Source organism: Hyaena hyaena, unplaced genomic scaffold (assembly GCF_003009895.1).
Source record: "Hyaena hyaena isolate Hyena2069 unplaced genomic scaffold, ASM300989v1 scaffold_838, whole genome shotgun sequence".
NCBI classification, from domain to species: domain Eukaryota; kingdom Metazoa; phylum Chordata; class Mammalia; order Carnivora; family Hyaenidae; genus Hyaena; species Hyaena hyaena.
The window spans coordinates 65,879-87,304 of record NW_024081465.1 but is presented as its reverse complement, the minus strand read 5'-3'; the positions used below and the strand labels follow the sequence as shown (position 1 = coordinate 87,304).

General features: G+C 38.6%; 1 protein-coding gene across 1 annotated transcript in view; it reads left to right on the top strand.

Moving 5' to 3' along the window:
* Positions 1-18,968, top strand: part of LOC120222053 (zinc finger protein 93-like) — a 63,614-nt gene extending 44,646 nt beyond the window's left edge. The window contains exon 6 of the mRNA XM_039219739.1: positions 15,659-18,968. Coding sequence (XP_039075670.1) covers positions 15,659-17,643 — 1,985 coding nt within the window. The 3' untranslated portion in view covers positions 17,644-18,968. The remainder of the gene's footprint in view (positions 1-15,658) is intronic.
* Positions 18,969-21,426: the final 2,458 nt, after the last annotated feature.

Sequence of the window (21,426 nt, the reverse complement as noted above, 5' to 3'; positions counted from 1 at the left end):
CGCATCAAAACTTAGTTTGTCTTTGTATTAACTAAAATTTGACATTTCTACTCTGTGTGTTCCTTTGCTCAATGGTGAACTACTTTAATGTATCTATGAGTACCCTAGCATTCCTGCATATTAATGCCATAAGGGAGCTAGAACGTTTTGAAGTTATTTACTCAGAGCCTATAGTAAAGTCTCAGTGGTAACCTTATTTCCTAGTATTTACATCATGTAATCATTTGTATAGTAGGAAGTTCCTGTGACTTTTTCATATGTTTTCACTTTTTAATAAGTTGCATGTGAGACACCCCTCTGATTGTTTTGAATCCAAAGTTCTGTATGACATGGGTATGTGCCTTATAAAAATGAGATAGAGGGGTTCCCTGAGTGGCTCAGTCGATTGAGCATTGGACTCTGGCTCAGTTCATGATCTCACAGTTGGTGAGTTTGAGCCTAGCATGGGGCTCTCTGGTGTCAACGTGGAACCTGCTTTATATCATCTGTCCCCTCTCTCTTTGCCCCTCTATCGCTTGAGTGATCTCTCTCTCTCTCTCTCTCTCTCTCTCTCTCCCCCCCCCAGTAATAAATAAATATTTAAAAAAGAGGTGAGGTAGATAATTAGTAAAATTCGATATATATATAAAAGGATTGTTCATAAATGTGATTTTACTTCAGGAAAAAAATCCCAAGACAATTCTTCTACTTTCCTCAGAATGTGTCTGAATTTCATCCCACATACTTATTAGTTTATAAAGTGATTCTCAGGATATTTTGCAACTTTGGCAGGGTCCCTTGATTTAGAAAGGAAAGTTATTTTAGGCAGCTTAGTTCTAAAGAATGGATTATATCCTTGCACTCTGTGTAACAGGAGCAATATATAAAGAAAATAGTACATTTTAAATGCCTTTTAATTGCTTATTTGTAAAAATTTTTATTAGAGCATTTTATGTTTGATTTTAACGAATATCTTTCCTGTTTTACTGTCAATGAAGACACGCCAGTAATTCAAAGCGCCTTTTTCGTGGCCTCATAGTCATAGTTTAAAAGGAAAGTTATATAGTAGGCTTCCTTTGAAAGGATTCATCTATTTCTTTTATGTAGACTGGGGTTAAATTTTGTCTTATTCTGGGTTTGTAATAATGTGCTGTCTTTTGTATGGGACTTACCACATGTTATTTGTAGTTTCATGTACCTGTATATTTTGTTAGAGATGGCAATGTTCATGTAGTACATTTTAAGACATTGTGAGTTTAAGTCAAGTATGAAATAACCATACCCTTTACCAGTAAAATTGTGTATGTATTTCTTTGTATAAATATTATACATACATACTTTGGGACTTACTTTGTTTCTTTCTTTCCTTAGTTGGTGGTCGGTGAATGTTTTATCATGTCTAGGTGAATAGACTAATGATAGTCTAGATGAATTGTCATAATGATAGACTAGTAATGTCATGGTGAGTCGTCATAACAGACCATTAACTTCATCATGTGTTTATTTGTGACTTTATATTCTCCTTGCCTGAGTGAATTACTCTTCAGTATTGTAATTTTTCAACATTCTATATTTCCATGATGCCAGGGTGACTCAGTTTGGTAAGCACCTGAGTCTTGATTTTGGCTCGGAGATTGAGCCCTGTGTCAGGCTAGGAGCAGAGAATGGAATCTGCTTGAAAATGTCTCTCCCTCCTCCTTCTGCCCTTCCACTGCTCTCTCACACGTGCACTGTCTGTCTCTGTCTCTCTCTTAAACAAACAATTCTGTACCTCTGTATCAAATTTAGAATTTTTTATCCCTAATTGTACTCTTATACCCATGACATGCTTTGGTACCATTCTCATTAACTTTTCTGTTTTCTGTAGTATAGTTATTACTTAAAACATCTTCAAGGTATAAAATCCCACTTTAAACTGATACTCTCAGTTGCTTACAAAATTATTTTACCTATCAGCTCCACCCGTGCACTCACCTTAAGTTACAGATACCACAAATTCTGTCTTTCAATATGTACTTGATTACCTAGGTTAATGATTTTTTATTCTTTTGTAAAAATTTCTTTTTTCCTTATTTAGAGAGATCTAGCAGGGGAGGGGCAGAGAGAAAGGGTGGACAGAAGACTAGAAGCAGGCTCTGTGCTTACAGCATGGAACCTGATGTGGGGCTCAAACTCATTACTTGTGAGATTATGACCTGAAATGAAGTCTGATGCTTAACAAGCTGAGCCACCTAGGGACCCCCGACTTTTTATTGTAGCAGAAATTAAAATCTTGTGCTTCCTCATTACAACATGACAGGTTTGTATACTTGTGTATTTTTAGAACTTTCTTAATGTGTTTTTATTTTTGAGAAAGAGATAGAGACACAGAATCCAAAGCAGACTCCAGGCTCTGACTGTCAGCACAGAGCCCAATGTGGGGATAGTTCTCACAGACCTCGAGATCATGACTTGCGCCAAAGTCGGTCGCTTAACCAAATGAGTCCCCCAGGTGCCCCAGTTGTGTAAAATTTTATATTTAGCAGAGGCCTTTATGTTCTCATGTGGTTTCAGTTACTGTTTAGAATCCCTTCATTTCAACCAGAAGGACCTCCTTTACTGTTTGTTTTAGGACAGGTCTACTTGTAAACTTGGAAGACTTTTTATTTGGGAAAGTCTCTACCCTACATTCATGGGAAAGTTTTGCCAGGTAGGATATTCTTATATGTTGGGTTGTGCACTTCTTCCCATAAGGTCTGAGAATCCCATTACTAATCTCCTAGGAGCTCTCCTGGACAAGAGGAGATTTTTTTGCCACGCTGGTTCAAATTTCTCTTCTCACCCGTGAGTTTTGAAGGGTTAATTTTGTGTTACTGTGCTCACGTCTTGACATTTATCCTACTGTGAATTGACTGAGCTTGTTGCATTTGTGTCTTCTTTCCACATAGAAGACTTTAATTCGTCATATCAATGGTCTGCCCACTTCCCCTCCCCTCTCCTCAGGAATTCCCTTAATGTACTTATTGAATCCTCTGTTGCTGTCCCATGAGTCCCTAGAATCTGTCCTTTGATTCTTAGTAGATAATTTAACACAAGAATACTTTGTTGTGCTGATTCTTTCTTATACTTGATCAAGTCCGTTGTTGACTCCTTCGTGTATTTTTAAATTGAGGAATTGTAATCTTTGTCTCCCAATTTCATGTTTATTGTTGGTTACATGTCCTGTTTCCTTGGGTGTACATTTTGGTCATGAATAGTATTCCTGCTATCATTTAGTTACCTGTCTATTTTTGTTCTTCCTCCGTTAACATCTTAGTGACGATTCTTTTGAATCTTTGTCAGGCAATTAATGGTACTTGATTAATTTACCACCAGGTTTGGAGATACATTTTGTTCCTCTAATTGGCACACAATTTCCTGTTTCTTGTATCTTTTTATATCTTTGGTTGACATTTGGGAATTAAAAAGCAAAAAAACCCCCCACAAAAACAATCAAACAAAACAAAACCAAGAAAATAACAGCCCCTAGGCCAGGATTATGGACTTGGTTTGTACAGAGGGACACAAATTATAGTAATTCTGAGGACAGTGACACATGTTTTCGGCTATTGTCATCTCTGAATTTCTGTAATTGCTAAGTTTAAGACGTGTAGTTACTTTTTAAGGCCTGTGATACCTTCTTCTCTCTGTTTGTGTTCAACTCAGTAGACTCTCCAATGTTTGAACAAATGCACAACTTCTTTCTGAGCAGCCACCACAGTGTATCCAGAGGGTGCTCTCATTCCTCTGGAATGAGTGGCAGAAGCAAGCTCTTCAGGACAACAAGGAAACCTGATCATTGATCATACATTTGTTTCTCTCCTCAACAGACAGAAGACTTTTCTCACCGTGTTGCCATGGAGTGTCAGGGACAGTGAGCAGTTACTATAGGCAACTGTCCTAAACATTCTTTGCCTTTTCCATGTGGCTCTTCTTCATTTGTACCTGCCTGGGTGCGCTGTATGCTTCTAACTGGCTTCTGGAGCCCTCAAAGAAGCCCTTTGCTCTATTTTTGTCTCCATGGAGGAGCAGAGTCCTGGTGCTTCCAGTTTCTCCATTCTGCTGATGTCCTATCATGGGTATTGCATTTGCACATTCGGTATTTACATATATGTATGTCAGTGTAGTAAGTGTGATGACTTCTTTTGTATCTTGCAGTTGTATCTCCGTAACACCTTTAGGCTGGTTGGTAGACAGACCAAGATGAGTCATTTGGTACAGTGGTATTGGAAGCAATGGACACTGTAGCCCTGAGTATTTAGACTTAAGGGATGATGGGGAAGGTGATGGGGTATAGTGAAATGTAGAATGCATATTAGGATGGGTATAACGAAACAGAGACAATGAAATGAATCCTGTCATGTAATCCTATTGCTAGGAGAGATCAAGGATAGAAAAGCTTCTGGCGGAAACCCCACCTTATATCAGCTCTTTGCAGAACAGTACCTTTGAAGCAGAAGTCAAAAATCTGTTTTTAAACATACATCTTCTCTGGATGGACATTTGGAAATTCTGAAAAGTCACCTAGTCCAAACTGAAAATAATCACTGAAAGTATTTCAAATATAAAATTGATTAACCATTCAGTGACACAATTCTGCAAATGAGAGATTTGAAAAGGAAGATAAAAATTCAAACCGTGATTGACTTGAGAAGTCCAGTGTGTAAGGTTCATTATTCTTCCACCAACACATAATTCCCCTGTTCCAAGGTCTCTAATTTTGATGAACACAGAAAGGTTTTATCCAAACACCACTGTTTAATAGTTACAATATAGTACTTAATTTGGAGCAAGTATTTATGTGCTGTGTTCTTAGGAAGGCCTTTAGTTGAGGACTCTAGCTTCCATAATTACTGAGGTGTTTATAGTGGAGACAGAAGTTACCAAGGCAATGAGTGTGTGAAAAACATGAATCAAGGGTCAAATGCTAATAAACATGAGAGAACTCCATCTCCAGAGAGCCAGGATAAAAGTAAGAAATGTGGGGAAGTCTTGTATGTAACCTCAAGTCTTCTTATACATCATAGTATCCTGACTGGAGAGAAGATTGAAAAATGTAGTAACTCTGGGATACCTTTTAATTAGTCTTCAAAACTCATTCAACAGTAGAGATTTCATAATGGGAAGAAATCTAACAAATTTATACAATGAGGCAAAGTCTTTAACTACCACTCATGACTTATCGACCTAAGGAGATATATACTGGGGAGAAGGCTAAATAAATATATTTAAATATAAATACACACACACACACACACACACACACGTGTGTGTTCATTATAGTTTAGTGTGTGTGTGTGGCAAAGTTGTTAGGCCCAACTACAAACTTTCTGAACATCAGGCAGAGCATAGTGAATGAAACCCTATAAATGTAAAGGATGTGATGAAGAAGCATTTAGTTTGTAAGCAAGACTATTCATGATGAGATAATACATCCTGAGGAGATAACTTACAGATGTCAAGAATATTGGCAAATCTTGGGGCGCCTGAGTGGCTTAGTCGGTTAGGCGTCTGACTTTCGCTTGGGTCGTGATCTCGCGGTTCGTGGGTTCGAGCCCCGCGTCGGGCTCTGTGCTGACTGCCAGCTCAGAGCCTGAAGCCTGTTTCAGTCTGTGACTCCCTCTCTCTCTGACCCTCCCCTGCTCACGCTGTCTCTCTCTCTCTCCTAGAAATAAATAAAACATTAAAAAAAAAATTAAAAAAAAAAAAAAGAATATTGGCAAATCTTCAACTGGAACTGAACCTTTACTGAACATGAGAGAAAACACAATGGATAGAAACTCTAGAAATGTAATAAAGGAGGAAGGACTTTTGGTTTTAATATACGATTCAGTAAAAACCAGTCTTTTATAAAGGATAAAAACTTGTAAAATGTTAAAAAACAGTCTTTAATAAAGGATTAAAAACTTGTAAAATATTGGGGCGCCTGTGTGGCTTAGTCGGTTAAGCATCCAACTTTCGCTTAGGTCATGATCTGGGGGTTCGCGGGTTCGAGCCCCGCATCAGGCTCTGTGCTGACTGCCAGCTCAGAGCCTGGAGCCTGTTTCAGAGTCTGTGACTCCCTCTCTCTCTGACCTTCCCCTGCTCACGCTGTCTCTCTCTCTCTCTCCTAGAAATAAATAAAACATTAAAAAAATTAGAAAAAAACTTGTAAAATATTGACATTTGGCAAACTATAGAATGAAAAGGCAAATCTAACCAAAATCAGAGCATTCACAGCAGGAAGCAGTAGGTCAATACCACTTTTCAGACATGATTCTAAATCGGAGTGGTTATTTAGAGGAAAATCCAAAGTTGAAACCCCGATATCACTTACATGAGTGTAAGTGTAAGGGGCACTAACCCCTCCACCATTGAAAATTTGTGGGTATCTCTTGAATCCCCAGAACTTAAAACCTTACCTGCTTTTCCATGGAAACAGCCTGTTGTTGACCTGAAGCCTTACCTAGAACATTACCAGTCAACCATCCCATTCTTTGTTTGTTGTCTGTATTATAAGTGGTATTGTCATGATTAAGTAAGCTTGAGAAAACAAAAGGTTAAGGAAATTATAATGAATACAAATTTATAGTAGCTCATTGGATTTATATGTTTTAAAAATCTGTATAAATGGACACACAATATTTAAACCCATGTTATTGAATGGTTAACTATGTTTTTAAGATGCCAGAAAGGGGGAATGGATGTGTGAAGAAGGATAATTATTCTCTTTGTTTCTCTTGACCATATCTAAGGTTTTTTTCTTGCATGATATATATTATTAATTTTACTCATAAATCTTCTCATGCTATGGCTTTATTGCTTATGTCATGCAAAATGATTTGATTGTTGTTGTCTTACAGACATGAGGAGCTCTGTTATGAGAGAAAATCCATGCTTTTTGTGAAAAAAGGATGCTTTTTGTGAATGACATATAAGAGCAGTATCAGTCACCAAGAAGGGTTCACGGCATCATTCTAGCATTAAAATTAGAGAAACATTCTGAATTTAAATGTTTTGCCAATTAGTGTTTAGAAAAAATACAGTAACAGTTCCTAAATATCTGAGTGTATCTTCATAATAGCACTTCTTACAAGTCAAGAATATTAGTTATGTAGTTGAAATAAAGAGATTTCACAGAAATTGAGGAAAGTATAGCTAACTCTTCTATAAAAGTGTGAAAGCTACTCTCACTTTACTTTTACTCAGTAATTAGTGTTAGTTTGAGCAGCATGGAATGTACAACTCACAAATCCATACATCAGAGGAACAAGAATGGTTCTTGAAAGATTTTAATCTGTATTTTGACCAAGGATCATACAGTGATTTTGCAGTGGTTTGTTAAGGGTACATTTGAAATTAAGATATATCCATTAATAAGCCTGAATGCACTTTAATATGTTAACTCTGATTTATAATGAGAGAAGTGGCATCCAATCCAACCTTAGCCTGCCCCATTATTATCAAGGTTGCAGGTAAACAGACAGGAACACAAAGTACTCTTGACTCTTGTGCAACATGGGTTTGAACTGTGTGAGCCCAACTTATAGGCATATGTACACATAGTACAGTGGTGTAAATGTATTTACTCTTCATTTTAATTTCCTTAATATTTTCTTTTCTTGAGCTTCCTTGATGGTAGGAATACCCTAAAACATCCCTATAAAATATCAAGTATATTGTAATTGACTGCTTTTCTTGTCAGTGGTAGGCTATTAAAATGACGTGTTGGGGTGTCAGACTTTTACACGGATTATCAACTGCATGCCTGGTGGGTACACCGAACCCCTGCTTTATTCAAGGGTCACTTGTACTTGTTTAAGCTGTAGGCTGAGAGCACAAATAATCTCTTTTCCCAGTGGCCTTAACCTCAAATTATTTGAACTTAATTCTCCCAAAGTTTACATATTCTATCTTGTCTTCCTTTTTGTAAGTGCTGGGGCATTACGTGCTTTTAATCACGATGATATAGAAGTATTATTGAGAGTGTGGCTGAACAATTTCTTGCTACTGCTGCCTTGGAATCCTTTTTGTATAACCAGGCTGGCTGCAGGGACTTTGAACTGACTCTAGCTCCACCCAGTAGCAAACTCACTACATAACAGCCCCATAGTCACAAGCAAATAGAAGTTCCTGTTAAGAATTCCCCAATAAGCATTTGAATAAGAATGTCCACTCTCATATATTTACCTTGTGAGTCCCTTAGAAAAGACCCCTGAGACTTTTCTATTTTTTTATAAAAAAATTCTCAATCACTATTTAAAGTCTTAACCTATGAGTTCTTTTTTGTTTTGTTTTCTTTGTTAGTGTGGTTTTTGTGAGCATATGTAGCCCAGATTTTTATGGTTTTGACGTATGCACAATGCAATATGTTATATGAATTTAAAGATTGATATTGGAGTAAGAGTACTAATCAGGAAAAAGAATGCGTGCATATATGTGTGTATGTGAACCTAGATCTTCAGAAGGAATTGGGATATGTTCAAATGAGGATATTTCAAATCTCAAAATTCATAATTTCCTGACAACCAAAAAAGTCATGGATTGTTGAGAATGGAAATAATTCTCTACATCGTTTGTACTGAATTTATGTCTCCTAAATCTCTGTGTGTCTTAGTTTGAGAATCTCCCCGTGTAATTCCTATTTTAATTAACTTAAATGGCTGATGCTCATGTAGGAGTATTCTATTTCCGTGTTCTAATGTTCATGGACTGTTGCTGTTATGACTTGTGCAGGGATTTGAAGATTTGTTTGCATAAAATGACATGGTGTTCAAATGTTAATTTGAATATAGGAGTAATTCTACAGAGAGCTTATTAAATTCCATGTAATTTATTTGATGCATTTCCTTCCTACTCAATTGGAGAAGAACACGGAGTACGATTTCCTTAGTCTCTATACTTTTCCGTTCTTGGGAGTGACCTCATCCAACTTATTCACTTTAGTGGAATAATTTGATGAGCTAAACATTTGGAGATTCATGAGTTATGGGCTGTGTTCACCTTTATTGGAAGGAAACAAATATGGACAGTGCTGAGAGCTTGGTAGATGTCCTAAATGTAGGAAGAAAACACTATTCTATTAAGAGTGATAATGCAGCCCAAGATAAGAGATTTAAAAAAAATCTAGCCTCAAGCATTGGCATAAATTCTTCATGTGAAGAAGGACATATGTCCTAGGCTGCACGAGTGACTCTGAATGATAGAAGAATAAATTTTACTTGTTTTCTTGCCAAATCATCTCCAGTTCTTCTGTCTCCTCTTCTCCATTCTGATGATGTAGGCATCACAGCTGTTCTTTCCTGTGTTGGGTAGACTCCCCTCCCCCTCATGAAAATAATGCAGGCTCTTCTTATTTCTTAGCAACTAATAGTTTTCAATATTTTTAATGTTATCTCATTACCTTAGAGAGAAAAAGAATGGAAAAGAACATAGAGAGTGAAAGAGAGAGAACCCCAAGCAGAATCTGCACTGTAATCACAGCCTGATGCAGGGCTCAAACTCACAACCATGAGATCACGACCTGAGCTGAAGTCAGGTGCTAAGCTGACTGAGCCACCCAGGTACCTCTACAGTTTTTTAATAACGAGACATGGCTGGTAATTGAATCAACTGAGCCATCTCTCAATATTTCAATACAATCTTGTCACCACTTCAATGGAAGGAACAGGAAAACACTGTCAGTGTTCCACAGGATTCCTTCAGGCACTTGGTATGGAGAGAGTTATGAGGATAGTATACTTTGAGAGGAAGATAGGTCCTACCAAAAGCAAATATGGAAACCTCCTGAAATATGAGGAAAACTCAGGTAGGAAGCTCTCTTTGGTCCCTGCAAGGCCTTAGAAAACTTCTTGTGATCAACAGATGTGACAGAGATGGTGATTGGCAACCAACACGGTGGTTTTCTGGGATTGAGGGAAGTCCGATCCTTTTCTCATGATTAAAGAACTCCCTGGTGGTACGTGGGCCAGATGCTGTTGGGTGCCATAGAAAATGGTACTTTCCCAGACCCAGATGTGTGGAGGTTGTTGGTGCGGGGACACTGTGGGAATAGCTTGAAGATGTCATATGACAGAGTTGACGTTAAAGATGAAAAAGGCTGCCGGACACTAATTGAATGAGCATGGCATGTGGGCAGTTTCTTGAAGCACTGGGATTGCAGGAATATAAGCCAAAAATAGGTCTGATCCAGTGTTGGTGGATGTCTTCAAAGTAACCTGACCATAGCTGGCAGGACTTCCCTGACTTCCACTGAGCCCTGTGATGAGTCTAGTCCCCTGCTCTGAACTGTGTGTAGAGCAGTGATTAATTGGGAAGCAGGTCACCAGTCAGCAGCACTGAGATGATTTCTGCTTCAAACAGCCTACCCAGGTTTTAGGCTAGATGTCCCTATGTTGTTTCATGGCCTAGGCTGTCCTTAGACCCATTCGGACCTGAGTGGAAAGAGAATGTCTGTCACTTGTAGAAACCAATAAAATCAAGTAGGGTACCATGTTCTACTCCCATTTCACATTGGTGTTTCATGGAAGGAGAAGAATTCATTTTTCAGTACCGGTTATTTTGGGTTATTGAGATTTTCCCAGCAAAGTCCAATGGGAATAGTTGCCAAGAGAGCTGATTCTGAGAAGTACTGAAGTAGGAACTGCCTATGTCACCAGCTTTATGATGTCATTCCCCCATGATGAGTGTTTTTATGTCTCATGAGCTAAAAAAGCAAAGCTTCTCTATATACATCTATTTGTATTTTATACTTGTGTACAAATATATGTGTGTCTGTGTGTGTGTGTAATACACAGACACATTAAGATTGTTATCCATGCGGTAGGATATTGAAATGGTGTATCTTGATAATGAAAAATAACACTATTAATACAGTGACATGGTCCTTCCTTTTATAGATTATTCTATACACTGTATTGACTTGCTCCTTGTATCATTGGTTATAAAAATATAGTTTTGTTTATTATTGTTTTCCCAATTTTAACATCTTCTTTTATGTATAGTTCTTAGGAAATTCCAATGTACTATCTTTAAGCAAAGATTCTTGTTATCAGGAAGATATTGTTTATTTATGCTTAATATTCTACTGATGATACTGGGGATGGGATTTACCACATTTGTTTTTCCTTGTGATGTACGTCCTTACTGCTCTGGACATGTATTTCCCAGCAGTTGTTATATGTCCTTTCAGGAATGCTAGGCACCTGACACCACTGTGAACCATTACAGGTCTCTGCACTTCATTTCCTCTGTGCTCCCTGCAAGATCCCTGCACGATAGGTTAATAATTTTTCCATGTAACATTAACTAATGGAGATAGGGGGAGAGAATGGGGGGTTATGGGCATGGAGGAGGGCACTTGTGGGGATGAGCACTGGGTGTTATATGGAAACCAACTTGACAATAAACTATTTAAAAAAATACCTTGGGTGGATGTACTGAAAGATGGGCATAAGTCACCTCATTTAACCTGGAAATTCACTTCTACATCTCATGCTGTTTTTATTTTTATTTTTTTTCTGAGCTCTCCAGCATTTGTTTTTTTGTCTTAAATAGCTTATTGTCAAGTTAGTTTCCGTGTAACACCCAGTGCTCATCCCAACACTGCCCTTCCCCATGCCCATCACCCTCCTTCCAGTCTTCCCCACCCCCAACAGCCCTCAGTTTGTTCTCAACATTCAGCAGTCTCTCATGGTTTGCCTCCCTCCCTCTCCCCAACTATTTTCCCCCTTCTTGTCCCACATGGTCCTCTGTTAAGTTCCTCCGAAGCTACCTATGGCTTAGGTATTGTCCTCCTCAGCCTGACTTATTTCGCTCAGCATAACACCCTCTAGTTCCATCCGTGTTGTTGCAAATGGCCAGATTTCATTCTTTCTCATTGCCATGTAGTATTCTATTGTACAAATATACCACATCTTCTTGATCCATTCATCCGTTGATGGACACTTAGGTTCTTTTCATGTTTTGGCCATTGTTGAGAGTGCTGTTGTGAACATTGGGGGACATGTGCCCCTATGCATCAGCACTCCTGGATCCCTTGGGTAAATTCCTAGCAGTGTTATTGCTGGGTCATAGGGGAGTTCTGTTGTTAACCTTTTGAGTAACCTCCATATGGTTTTCCAGCTGCCTTGCACCAGCTTACATTCCCACCAACAGTGTAGGAGGGTGTCCATTTCTCCACGTCCTCATCAGCATCTAGAATCTCCTGATTTGTTCATTTTAGCCACTCTGACTGGCGTGAGGTGGTATCTCAGTGTGGTTTTGATTTGCATTTCCCTGATGAGGAGGGCCACTGAGCATCGTTTCATGTGTCTGTTGACCATCTGGATGTCCTCTTTGGAGAAGTGTCTGTTCATATCTTCTGCCCGTTTCTTCACTGGATTGTTTGTTTTTCAGATGTGGAGTTTGGGGAGTTCTTTATAGATTTTGGATACTAGCCCTTTATCTGATATGTCCTTTGCAACTATCTTTTCCCATTCTGTCGTTTGCCTATTAGTTTTATGATTGTTTTCTTTGCCATGCACGGAACTCCATACTTCTCTGCCATCTTGCCTCCCCACTCCTGAGTTCTCCAGCATTTAGATAAGGGCAGCAGAATAGAATTTCTCAAATAGAAGGACTGTGGGTAGGTTGTAGAGCTGCGTTTCCTTTCACTTAGCCTCCAATCAAACTTCAGATGTCCTGTCATGTTGTTTTTAGTCTCTTTAAAGAATGAAGGCTCTCTCTTATGTTTGCTAGAGTTACTAGTGTAGAAAGTGGAAATTGTAAATCAATTAAGCCTTGCTGCTGAAAGTTTCCATTTGGTTCTATACTCATGTCACAGATGTACTGTTCCTTATCAGTTCTCTGTTGCTCAAGGAGAAAAAAATATGCATCATATATACTCAATTGTCTTAAATATGTTAATTATAATTCAGCAGGAAAGATCAATGAGACAAAACCTTTGAAAACCCTAGGGGATTCACAAACAATAGCTACGTCGTTGTATCAAAGTGAGTGTTGTCTCTGTGCTGCGTTCAGAGGACACAAAAAGCTTCCACCTCAAATAGATCTATGTGTTTTAAGCCCCTCAAAACATTTCTTGTTTTCAATGACCAAAACAGTTCAATTCTGTAACAGTTATTTTTTTATTCGATTTTTAATATTCATATTTTGTATTGTATCCATACTCTGCTCTTTTGGTCGAAATCTTCCAAAATCCTGGAAGGAAACAGACACCCAGATCCAGGAGTATCAAAATGGTAAAAACAAACAACAACACAGCAACAACATCAAAACGATTTGCTTCCTTTAAGAGACTTATTTAGACATAAAGACACCTGCAGATTGACAATCATGGGGAAATGGAAAAACACATACCGAGCAACTGGATGTCAAAAGAAAGCCAGAGTGGCAAGACTTCTATCAGACAAGCCAGACTTCTTTGTATTTATATTGTGTTTATCCTGGTTGGAGTCAGAGTAATGATCTCCTCACAGGATAGTTTTGAATGTTTCCACTCTTCCACTATTTGTAGGATTTTGAAAAGATTGTCATTAGTTATTTTTTTTACATTTCAGAATTAACCAATGGATACATGTGATCTTGGGCTTTTCTGTGCTGAGAGACTTTTTACTTTGAATTCAACTTTTATTTTTCTTATAGGTATAAGAAGATTCCTGAATTCTTGGGCTCAGGAGTCATACTTCAATCTTAGTAACTTGTGCATATTTAAGAATTAAGTGGAAATATTTTTTATTTATTTCGTTCTGTGTTTGAAAGAGAGACACAGTATGAGCAGGTGAGGGTCAGACAGAGAGAGGGAGACAAGGATCCAAAGCAAGGTCCAGTCCCTGAGCTGTGAGCACAGAGCCCAATGCAGGGCTCAAACTCACTAACCCTGAGATCAAGATCAGAGCCAAAATCAGATGCTTAACCAAGTGAGCCACCCAAGCACCCCAGTGGATTTCTCTCCTAGTTATTTGACTTGTTAGTATATCATTGTTTATGTAGTTGAAGCGCTGCCAATTTTGTTATTCTTCTCGTTAAATTGGGCATTACTTTCAATGTTATGTCTGGTCTCTATTTTATTTACTTCTCACTTTCCTTTCTAAAAAAAATAATTTCAGATGTTGCTTTATTATTTCTTCCTCTACTAAATTTCGGTTGTTTTCTTTTCTAGTTCCTTTTGGTGTAATGTTATTTATTTCAATTTTTTCCTTATCTGACGTATTTATACCATTAAAAATTAGGAAAATCAAAAGTAGTAAAAAATTTAGCAGAAATAATTCAAGCATTGACCAAAACAATACAAAATAAAAGTAAGGATTCATTAGAGTTTTCTATAGATCCTGTGAACTGTGAACAGAGATGCTTTTTTTAGGAGTTTGTAGCCTTCATTACAGTTGATTTTGTAACCTGATAATGCTGTTATCACAGAGATGATTTTCATATTTTCCTTTCTGGTATGACAAAGAGTATTTTCATGTTTTGCCTTATCTTCACTCCTTGGAAATAGTTGAGATTTACAGTACTTTCTCATACAATGTTTGTTTGAATTATCCAGTGAATTTATGAGACATAGGACTTTCCCTTCTTTGGAGTTGGTTTGGGATTTTTGTTTTTTGGATTTTTTTTGGTTTATTTTTAAATTAGCCTTTCTTTATTTTTTTTAATCGTTTATTGTCAAGTTGGTTTCCATATAACACCCAGTGCTCATCCCAACAAGTGCCCTCCTCCAGCCCATCAACCTCTTCCCCTCCCCCCCACCCCATCAGTCCTCAGTTTGTTCTCAGCATTCAAGAGTCTCTCATGGTTTGCCTCCCTCCCTCTCCCCCACTATTTCCCCCCTTCTTCTCCCCCACAGTCCTCCATTAAGTTCCTCCTAATCCTCCTATATGTGCAAACATATGATATCTGTCCTTCTCTGCCTGACTTATTTCGCTCAGCATAACACCCTCTAGCTCCATCCATGTTGCTACACATGGCCAGATTTCATTCTTTCTCATTGCCATTTAGTATTCGATTCTGTAGATAAACCACATCTTCCTGACCCATTCATCAGTGGATGGACACTTAGGCTCTTTCCATGTTTTGGCTAAATTACCCTTTCAATCTACTTAGTTGTTGGCAGTAGTGATCTTTTTCTCATGATGGAGTATAGGTGGCTATATCTTTTTTTGAATTATTCTCATCTATTGGTAACAATATGTGGACATATAATTAGCCATTGTTGCCTCATACTCATTTTTCTTTCAATGGTTCAGTTATAATGTGTCTGCTTTCATTTCACTGCTGTAAGGAAAGTTGGTCTCTTCTCTTTCATTCTTACTTGATTGAAAAGTCTGTCAGTGTTGATCTTTTCTAAAAGCCAATGCTTCCTATGGTTAATCTGGTCTTACTTTTTCTGTATCCTACTTTGCTAATTTCAGTTTTATGTTTAAGTTTCCTTCGGTGGTAATTTTGAGCTTGTGTGTTACGTTTCCTGATTATTTGAGGTATAGGAAAATGATTTGTACTGTAGCATGACAATGCTACAAAATTATTGGACTGAATGTGCTGTGTGCAAGTTTTGTGTTAATGGAGAAACCATTTAGCTGACTTTATCTGAATGATTTTAAGGTTTATAATAGAGATCTTCAGTATATTCATCTGAGAGTAGTAAGTGGGATGATTTTACTTTCCTGTTTTTGGTATCTTTCAGCTGTATCTTCACAATGCACCCAGAGTCTCCTGCCACAGCCGTCCTTAGAACCTTTTCTCCAAGCAGTGTCAGTGGGGGAACATAGTGGCCTTGAGAATGACTTACACTTACTGATAGACTGGGACAACAATGCGGAGAGTCAAGGGCATGAAACATATCAGGAAGGACATATCCAAATGGAGACATCTGCCCATAAGAAGAATCTCACTGCCCGACATGGTGAAAAATATCAAGTATTTGGCAAAACCTCCCCTTTTAAGTTAGCTACTTCTATCAAGCAGTGTGTTTCAGTAACCAAAACCTCAAATCAAATATTCAAACATAAATATTTGTCAAAAGAAAATCTGGAAAATCTGGAAAGTGACCTCATTCATGTTGAAAATAAGAATTTGAGCCAATTTGAAAATAGGATTGGATTGACCTTTCAGTCAAATGTTTCTGAACATCATAGATTGAAAACTAAAGAAGAAAGCGTTAAATGGAATCAATTTGAGGGGTGCGTCACAAAGTCAACCCTAGAAAATTACCAGAAGATTCTGAATGGACATCGAATTGCTGTTTATAATGAATCTGGGGAGAAATTGGACCAGGGCTCAAACGTTAACAAATGTCTACATACTCCATTGCCAGAAAGCCATTTTGAATTGAATAAAGATGAGGAAGTCTTGTCTCAAAGATCTAAACATATTATACAGACAAGTACTCATCTGAAAGAAAATCCTTGTAAATATAACGAACGAGGGAAAGCTCTGAAGCTGACCTCCAGTGCTGGCGATCATCAGACAATTTGTATGGGAAAAAACGCGTACACATGTAGTCAATCTGGAAACACGGTTAGTCAGTCACCAAGACTAAATACACAGAAGACGATTGGTCCTGGAGAGAAAGGGTACACTTGTAAGGACTGTGGCACCGTCTTTCATTGGAGCTCAACACTATCTCAACCTCAGCGAGCGCGTGCTGGAGAGAAACCATACACATGTGAAGAATGTGGTAAAACCTTTGAGGACTGCTCATCACTAAACAGACATGGGCAAATCCACATTAGAGGGAGACTTGCCAAATGTCAACAATGTGGCAAGACCTTTAACAGGCACTCCTACCTCACTAGACATCACCGCATCCACACTGGAGAGAAACCTTACCAATGTAAGGAATGTGGCAAGTCGTATACCCACCCCTCAAACTTTACCAAGCACCTCAGAATCCACACTGGAGAGAAACCTTACCAATGTCAGAAATGTGGCAAGGCCTTTTGCGAGCACTCAGGCCTTACTCGACACCTCAGAATCCATACTGGAAAAAAACCTTACAAATGTAAAGAATGTGGCAAGGCCTTTAGCCAGTACACAAACCTTACTCAACATCTCAGAATCCATACTGGAGAAAAACCTTACAAATGTAAAGAATGTGGCAAGGCCTTTAGCCAGTACGCATACCTTACTGGACACCTCAGAATTCATACTGGAGAAAAACCTTACAAATGTAAAGAATGTGGCAAGGCCTTTAGCCAGTACGCAAACCTTACTCAGCATCACAGAATCCATACTGGAGAAAAACCTTACAAATGTAAAGTATGTGGCAGAGCCTTTAGCCAGTACGCAAACCTTACTGGACACCTCAGAATTCATACTGGAGAGAAACCTTATCAATGTCAGAAATGTGGCAAGGCCTTTTGCGACCACTCAGGCCTTACTCGACATCTCAGAATTCATACTGGAGAGAAACCTTACAAATGTAAAGAATGTGGCAAGGCCTTTATCAAGCACTCAAACCTTATTCGACACCTCAGAATTCATACTAGAGAGAAACCTTATCAATGTAAAGAATGTGGCAAGGCCTTTAACCAGCACTCAAACCTAACTCAGCATCTCCGAATTCATACTGGAGAGAAACCTTATAAATGTAAAGAATGCGGCAAGGCCTTTAAACAGCACGCACACCTTACCAAACATCACAGAATTCATACAAAAGAGAAACCTTGAAAATATAAAAAGAACGTCAGTGCCTGTAAGTGACCCTCAGCCCTTACTGGACATCAGAAAATTCCTATTGGAGACTAACCATACAAATGTAAACAATGTGGCAGGCTCCCCCTGAAAGTCATAACTTACTCAACATTCTAGTTATCACATAGGAGCAAATCTGTGAAACGGAAAGACAGTGTCCTCCCCTTTACCTAGAATTCCATCTTTGCTCAATATCACGAAATGCAACCTTGATGCAAGCCCTCGAAATGTAATGAATGAGGAAAGACCATCATTTTACAATAAACTTTAGCAAACACCAGAGAGTGCATATATGAAAGTAACTGGAAAGATAGATTTACCAAAGTATTAAATTGAACATCAAAAGTCAATAATATTACAGAAATCAAGTAGAAAGCAGTACATCAGTCACTCTCTTCAGACACTATGTCAAAATACTTGTAGGGAATAGGAGAAAGTTAAACACTTAGAAAACATAGGTGCTATTCTGGTTCCACAGATAAAGTGGATGTGTTTTTGAGTAGGTATAATTAACTTCATAATGTGCTTGCTTTTTTTTTTTTTTTTTTACATTGACCCTGTTTGGGATTAGTCAATAGCAAATATTAATGTATTTGCCTCTCAAGTCACTACAGATTACTCATTTATTCCCAGCGGGTATGTGAAACGATTGGCTGATTGTTGTTGCATCAAAGATAAGACATGCCCTTCTTCATTAGGCAGGAATCGTGCGTATCTAATTTTCCACAGAAGATAAAGGACGATATGATGTACAACATGTGAAGAAAATCTAAATGGAGATACTCTTTGTGGTTATAAGATTGATGCAAGTTACCATGAAATAGGTGTTCAGAACACTATGCTTCTCCATTTATTAAAACTAAAATCTTCCTGAATATTAGAAATAAAATGTTTCACGATATGGTCTTAAAGAAAAAAGAGGTAGCAGTCCAGTGAAGTACTGGTAGATCTTCATAATAGCAAGAGGGCATATGAGTTGATACAGCTGCCATGAAGACGTCTTCACAGACACCAGAAAGAGGATAGCTACCTCTTCCCAGGAATGGCATACAGTTGTACATGCACATGTCTCAAGAATTACCTCAGGCTTCAGATTTATGTAAAGACTACTCCCACATCATTATGTCAGCATATGAATGGTCTTTTTAACGTTTGTATTCTGTATATTGAACAAGGACTTGTTGAGTTGGGTGGATTTGAAATGCACAAATTAGTCTGTAAATATATTTTAATTAATAAACATGATGGTTTTATGTGTTAACAGGGATATGTGATGAATGAAGTGTGATTCCTACCAGCGATGTTTATCTATCGTCTTTATTTTAAGCTTGTAGGTAACTGATGGAATCTGTAACTTATTTACTAACTCAATGTCATAACATACCTAGTAATCCATTTTCTCAGCAGCCTTAGGATTTACATTATATGTCATTATTTTTCCCCTGGTTTATCCATTGTACCACTTTCTCCTCTTTGTGAATATGGTGATATTATGATGGATATGTTAGTGATCCTATATGGGTGCTGTTGAGCTTCTGTCTAAAGTACTTCATGAAACTGCTATTTGGAATTCATTTTTCGCAGCCAGTATATCTTTTTAAGTTTATTTCTTTATTCTGAGAGAGAGACATAGAACATAAATATGGGAGGGAAGTGGGGGAAGAGAGAATCTCAAGCAGGCTCTGCTGTTAGCACACAACCCAACACAGACTTTGGACCCATGAACTATGAGATCGAGAACAATCAGCTTAACCTACTGAGGCACCCAGGTGCTCCTAGACAGGCGTTTTACAGGGTCTTGACTGATACCAGCCCCCCTCACTAGTACGTTCCCTAGACAACACCCTACAGAGTCACAAGATAATGCGACTTCTGATCAAACCTTTTTAATCTGCCCTTGTGAGCCACCAGGTCTCCTTTCTCCCAATGCTTTCCCTTCTGTGTCCCTTACAGAAGGCACAGAGCTTGATTTAACCTGTTTTAGTTTGAATGGCCCAGTCCGGACATATCCAGGGGCTCTAAAGCATGCCACCATGGCAGCTATTCCAGGTATGTGCCCCCCCTCATAAGGGGTGTGGAGGTATTGTTTTGTTGTGTGCATGAAGTGAACATGCACATGCTAGTGCTGGGTGTGTAATAGACACCCCATAAGTAGGAGAAACAAATTCCAGTAGTAGTGATCTTGTAGCCCCAGGTAAGACATAGAAAATATACAAGGTAAAGAATTAGCATATGCCATCTGCATGTGAGAAAGACCCCTGTCCCAGGTTGCACAACTGAGACTGTATGTAGAAAAATCACTTCTACTTGTGTTATTTCTGAGTTGTCTCTGTATCTCCAGTTCTGTGTTTCTTCCTTTTTGATTCCAGCTACAGAAGCATCACAAACATTGTTCTTTGCCTGTGTTGTGGTGAGAGTGTCCTCACTAACTGCTTAGTTGAGACGAAAGACAGGTAAGGCCAATGGGTATTCAGATGTGTAGCGCTGGGATGTGGGATGGGAATCTAAGTAAAACATGACGATGCCATCATCCTTAGAAAGACCTATGAAAGGAAAATGTGAAGGACTCTTTCCAACGAAAGGAGGTAACTCGAGGTGGCTCCCTTTAGTCACCCCGGGTCATAGGCAGCTCTTGGTGGTGTCATCGGATGAATAAATGTCATGGGGATCAGGAATTGGCAAATGTGGTGGGTTTTGAAGATTGGGGATGTCCTCCTTTATCTTCATGATTTCACTGAATTCCTTTTTGTCTTCCTGAGGCCCAGAGGCTGTTCGTTGACAAAGATTACTGGTTTGCCCAGGCCAAGACCAGAGGCGGTGGAGGGAGGAGGGATTTTAGATGATGCAGGTATTTTGGGCATAGCTGTAAAATGTCACATGGCAGGGTGGCAGAGTAGATTTTGGAGATGAAGGAGACTTCTGGACACTGCAATAGGCAGGGTCAGCAGGACGTGTGCTGTAGTTGTCCCCGAGCACTAATATCCCAGGATGGAACTCCAATGACAGTTCTATCCGGTGTAGATAGGTGACCTTTCAGGACAGCTGATTCACTGCTGTGAAGGACCTCCTGCCTTCAGTCAGCCCCGTGATGAAGAGAGTCCTGTGCTCTGGTTCTGTCCATAGCCCAGATTTGTTGGAGCCGAAGTTCAGCAGTGAGAGGTAGTGAACTTTTCTGTTTCAAATAGTCCAGCACAAGTGTTCACTGACTCTTGATTAAATAAAGATTTGGTATGTATGTGTATATATGTACGAATATACCATAGAATGTTAATAGGCCATGAAAAGTTATGAAACCTTGATATTTCAGTGAGTGGATGGTGCTATAGAGCATTTTGCTAAGTGAAATAAGTCAGAGAAAGACAAATTGCATATCATTTCACTCATATGTGGAATTCCAGAAATAAAACAAGTGAACAAGGGGGAAAAAAAGGGGGCTGGGGGTTGAGGCAAACCAAGAGAAAGACGCTTTAGAGAGCAAACTGATGGTTACCAGAGTGGAGATGGGTAGGCAGATGGGTTAAACAAGTTAATGGGAATAATGAGGTCACTTGTGAGTTGAGACCTAGGGATTCTATGGAATTGTTGCATCATTATATTGCCCACATGAAACTAATGTTACACTATATGTTAACTAACTGGAATTTAAAGAAAAACCTTCAGAAAAATGTTTTGTTTTTTACAGATTTTAGAAACTTTTCCTCTTATGGTAACTGACATGCATTAATTGCACAGAATATAATTTGGTAGACAAATGGAAAC